We start from the raw sequence: 2,928 nt of genomic DNA, 5'->3' as shown, positions 1-2,928 counted from the left end.
GTAGCCTGGATGTTGATTTTGGCCAGCACAGTCGTTGGAGACAGCCAGCCGAGTGGATCGAATAATTTGGCCGTCAAAGAAAGGACCGACCTTTTGGTGACCGCTGAGAGAGTGATCCGGTGGGTGGCGAAGGCGAAGCGGTCGTCGCACGGTTGCCATCGAAGGCCGAGAGTGGAATGACTCTCGCCGGGCAGCCACCATCTGGCCTCTTGTTGCAGGCGCGCGTCCGGTTCCACGAGGCTCAGCAGGTAGGAGGCGTTTGTAGACCACTTTTTTAGTGTGAACCCGCCCGCCGTGCATATATTTGTCAGCTGCCTCACCATAGATTCTGCTTCCTCTTGATTCTTGGCACCGGACAGGATGTCATCCATGTAGACATCGCTCCGCAGGATGTCGGCGCCTTTCGGAAAGCGATGCTCTTCGTCCTCGGCGAGTTGGCGTAAGGTACGGATGGCCAGATACGGGGCGCATGAGAGCCCGTAAGTGACCGTGCATAGCCAGAACTCCTGGACGTCGTTCTTAGAGTCGTCTCTCCTACAGGATTCGCTGCAGGCTTCGATCGTCCGGATGCACTAGGATCTGCCGATACATCTTTTCGATATCGGCAGCGAAGACGTATCTGTGGCGTCGCCAACGCAGCAGGATGTCAGCCAGCGCAGGAAGCAGATTCGGTCCAGTCAGAAGAAATTGGTTGAGAGAGTCCCCGTTCGGCAAGGAGCTCGAGCCGTTGAACACGACCCTCAGCTTAGTGGAAGTGCTGTCCGGACGCAGGACCCCGTGATGCGGCAGGTAACAGGTACCTCGTTGTGGCTCAGCTGGCGCTGGTGCAAGCATCATATGTCGCAGTTCCTTGTACTTTTGCATGAACTCTACGTACATGTCCTTAAAGTCGGCATCTTTCTCTAACCTTTTCTCCGTCTGTTGCAGAGCACGACTGGCGACGCGACGAGTCCCAGACAGATCCGGGAGAGGCTCGATCGTTGGCAGCCGCACTATGTACCTGCCGTCAGGAGAGCGCGAGTGATGACGGCGGTAGTGCTCCTCGCACTCTAGTTCCGCCTTGGTGAGGGTCGGAGATGGCCGGTGGACTTCCTCCTGCTCCCAGAACCGCCGCACCAAGCAGGTGATGTCCTCCTCGATTTGGCAGTGATGAGCGGAGATGTGTTGGCTGGGCGCCGTCGAGCTAACTGTACCTGAGAGAATCCAGCCCAACGAGGTTTGTTGAGCTACTGGATCCTTAGAACCTCCTTTTCGTAGAGCCTGACGGATGATGGTCCCATATACGTCGGCGCCCAGTAGGATGTCGACGGAGTCCGAGGAGCAGAATTCCGGATCGGCGAGCTCCAGGTCCTCCAGATGGGTCCAGGTTCGTCTACTGCTGCGGCATCCTCCGGAAAACAGCGTCAACTTCGGCAGCACCAAAGCGTTGACGAAGGTGGGCGATTCCCCTCTGCGCGACTGCAGGGTGAGTCTCACCTTCCCCTTTGTCACTCCGGTCCTTTTCTCTCCGACTCCATAGACACTAACGGCGGCTGCTTTTCTAGGGAGTCGTAAGCGCTGCGCTAATCGCTCCGAAATGATGGAGGATTCGGAGCCCTGGTCGATCAGAGCGCGAGCGGACTGCCAGCTTCCGTGGCAGTCGAGGACGCGGACCCTAGCCGTAGCGAGCAGCACCGTTGCGGAGGAAGAGTCTGCGCCTTGAGCCACGTGAGACGTCGTGGCGGCCTCGGCTTCCCGGAATGCATCGTGAAGCGAGGAGTGATGTCGACTGCCACACGCTGTACACGTCTTCTTCGAAGAGCACTCGGAAGATTGATGCCGGCCAAGGCAGTTTGAGCAGAGCTTATGCTCACGGACGAGCTGCTTACGCGCCATCGCCGTCTTATCCTTATAGTCGCCGCAGAACATAACAAAGTGGTCCCCCTGGCAGATGGAGCACCGGCTTCTGGACTTCTCTTTTGGATCTTGGCCTTTGACGTGGTGGCTCCTCGTTGATTTCGTAGTGCTGGAGCTGCTGCTGTCGTTCCTGGCCGGAAACAGCGCCTCCAACGTATGGAGCCGACGTTCTATGAAGGCCTCAAGCGAGGCGTAGCTTGGCGGACTCGTGGTGTGACTTATATCACTCTCCCATTCTCGCCTAGAGCGGCTGTCGAGGAGCTCTACGACGAGGTGGACGAAGAGATCCTCCGTGCGGTCTATCGGTCGGTCTATGCTCTTCAGGGAGCTGACAGTTGTTTTTACTCCATGGAAAAGCCTCCTCAATTCAGCGGCGGATTCGCTTTTCATCTTGGTCAACGCTAAGAAATTATTCAGATAATTACGAGTCAGCAATCTTTTGTTCTCGTAATAATCGCTTAGAGTTTTCCAGGCGATTTCATAGTTGTCTTCTGTGGTGCTGAGGTTACGAATCAGCAGATCGGCGTCACCCTTCACACAAAGTTTTAAGTAGTGTAACTTCTCCACAGGTTTTGCTGCCTGATTCCGGCCGATGAGGGATTGGAACAGATCCCGGAATGAAGGCCAATCCTCGTATTTCCCGGCGAAGGTAGGCGGTTGGATTTTTGGCAGCGCTGTCCGAGGAGCGGGACTAATTGTCGCGGCCGCGGTAGAGCTGGCTGCCTGTAGCTGCAGCTGGAGAGCGCTCTTCAGATCGAGCATGAGGCCCTTGTTCAGCAGGTAAGCGTCCTCGCCTAAGGACGGGATGTCCTGTTTAGCGTAGACCTCATGCTTTATTTCGTCAACCTGATCGGCTAACGTATCATTAAGAGCGTCGAATTTATCCCATAGCTTCTCGAGATTTTGAAGCCGGGCCTCCACCGCGCCGAGGGTCATATTGGCCTCGCCGAGCTTCCGCAGGTTCTCGAACGAGCGCGAGATCTTGCCGTACAGCACCGTGGCGGTGGCAATGATCGCCTTCGTGTCTGTCAT

At 56.3% G+C, this 2,928-nt stretch overlaps 1 protein-coding gene across 1 annotated transcript; it reads right to left on the bottom strand.

The window, feature by feature from the left end:
• Positions 1-534: 534 nt before the first annotated feature.
• Positions 535-2,928, bottom strand: LOC146719619 (uncharacterized). Its single transcript, XM_085489958.1, has one exon. It carries the CDS (start codon positions 2,926-2,928, stop codon positions 535-537), a length of 2,394 nt encoding a protein of 797 aa, XP_085346084.1.

The sequence above is a fragment of the Nylanderia fulva genome, unplaced genomic scaffold, assembly GCF_048542155.1.
Source record: "Nylanderia fulva isolate GAGA-0341 unplaced genomic scaffold, ASM4854215v1 Scaffold911, whole genome shotgun sequence".
Lineage (NCBI taxonomy): Eukaryota > Metazoa > Arthropoda > Insecta > Hymenoptera > Formicidae > Nylanderia > Nylanderia fulva.
This window is presented reverse-complemented; position numbering and strand designations above follow the sequence as displayed.

Coding starts and splice junctions, on each gene's coding strand:
- LOC146719619 (XM_085489958.1), bottom strand. CDS start 2,928: ATGACAGACACGAAGGCGATCATTGCCACCGCCACGGTGCTGTACGGC.